At 67.0% G+C, this 781-nt stretch overlaps 1 protein-coding gene across 1 annotated transcript in view; it reads left to right on the top strand.

Annotated features, from left to right (window-relative positions):
- Nucleotides 1–781, top strand: part of ADM2 (adrenomedullin 2) — a gene marked incomplete at its 5' end in the record, with an annotated part of 2,938 nt that continues 2,157 nt past the window's right edge. Inside the window, 3 exon segments of the mRNA XM_027775342.1 lie at nucleotides 1–56; nucleotides 599–778; nucleotides 780–781. The exon segment at nucleotides 780–781 is cut by the window's right edge and continues 2,157 nt beyond it. Coding sequence (XP_027631143.1) covers nucleotides 1–56; nucleotides 599–778; nucleotides 780–781 — 238 coding nt within the window.

The raw sequence follows: 781 nt of genomic DNA, 5'->3' as shown, positions 1-781 counted from the left end.
CTGCCCCTGCAGCGGTCCCTCGGCCACGGAGGGGGCCCGCGGCCCGCCTGGCCCAGGTGAGTGCCCGGGTCAGACCAGCCCTGCAGGGAATCAGAATTCCGGGAAAGCGAGTGACCGGTCCCTCTGCTGCCGAAACCTCCCCACGTCTGCTGGCGCTTTCCTCTCACACCACGGCCGACCCCACGCCTTCAGCAGCGCCTGAGCAGGACCAGAGGCGCCGCCTCTTCTACCTCCCTACCCTGGGCGCTTGTCTTTGCCGCACGCAGAGCCCGCCCCGTGGACCCTCTGGGGAGAGAAGGCTGGGAGGGCTCCCAGGCCCACCAGTCACTGACCACCTGGAGGGAAGAGCTGAGTCCTGGGCAGGAGACTTTCCCAGGGAGGTACCATAGCGGACCGGTGACCTGGCTACTGCGATGGCTGGGCCGTAGGGCTGCTCCTGGCCAGCTGGGGAGGGACGTGGGGCTGTGGTTTTCCCCTGGCAAAATCTCCAGGCTGCTGGGACACAGTGGGCTTCCCCTGCCAGCGCACCAGTAAATGGTGGGTGTGGTGGCGTCTGAAAGGCTGAGCTTTTGGATTTAGGTGGTCCTTCCCTCTGCAGGAAACTCCCAGCCCGGAATCCGTCCAGTGACCTGCGGCCCCGGCAGCCTGCATCCCGGCCCGTGGTCTGGAAGCTTCCCCGAGCCCTCCAGACACAGAGGACTGCCAGCCAGGCCCAGCCTCTCCAGGACAGCCACCACAGACACCTGGGCCTCCGACAGCAGGCAGGCAGTGGCAGGGCTCA

The sequence above is a fragment of the Tupaia chinensis genome, unplaced genomic scaffold (genome assembly GCF_000334495.1).
Source record: "Tupaia chinensis unplaced genomic scaffold, TupChi_1.0 Scaffold000548_1, whole genome shotgun sequence".
In the NCBI taxonomy this organism is placed as follows: domain Eukaryota; kingdom Metazoa; phylum Chordata; class Mammalia; order Scandentia; family Tupaiidae; genus Tupaia; species Tupaia belangeri.
Note: the sequence above shows the minus strand (reverse complement) of the source record. Positions and strands in the feature narration are given on the sequence as shown.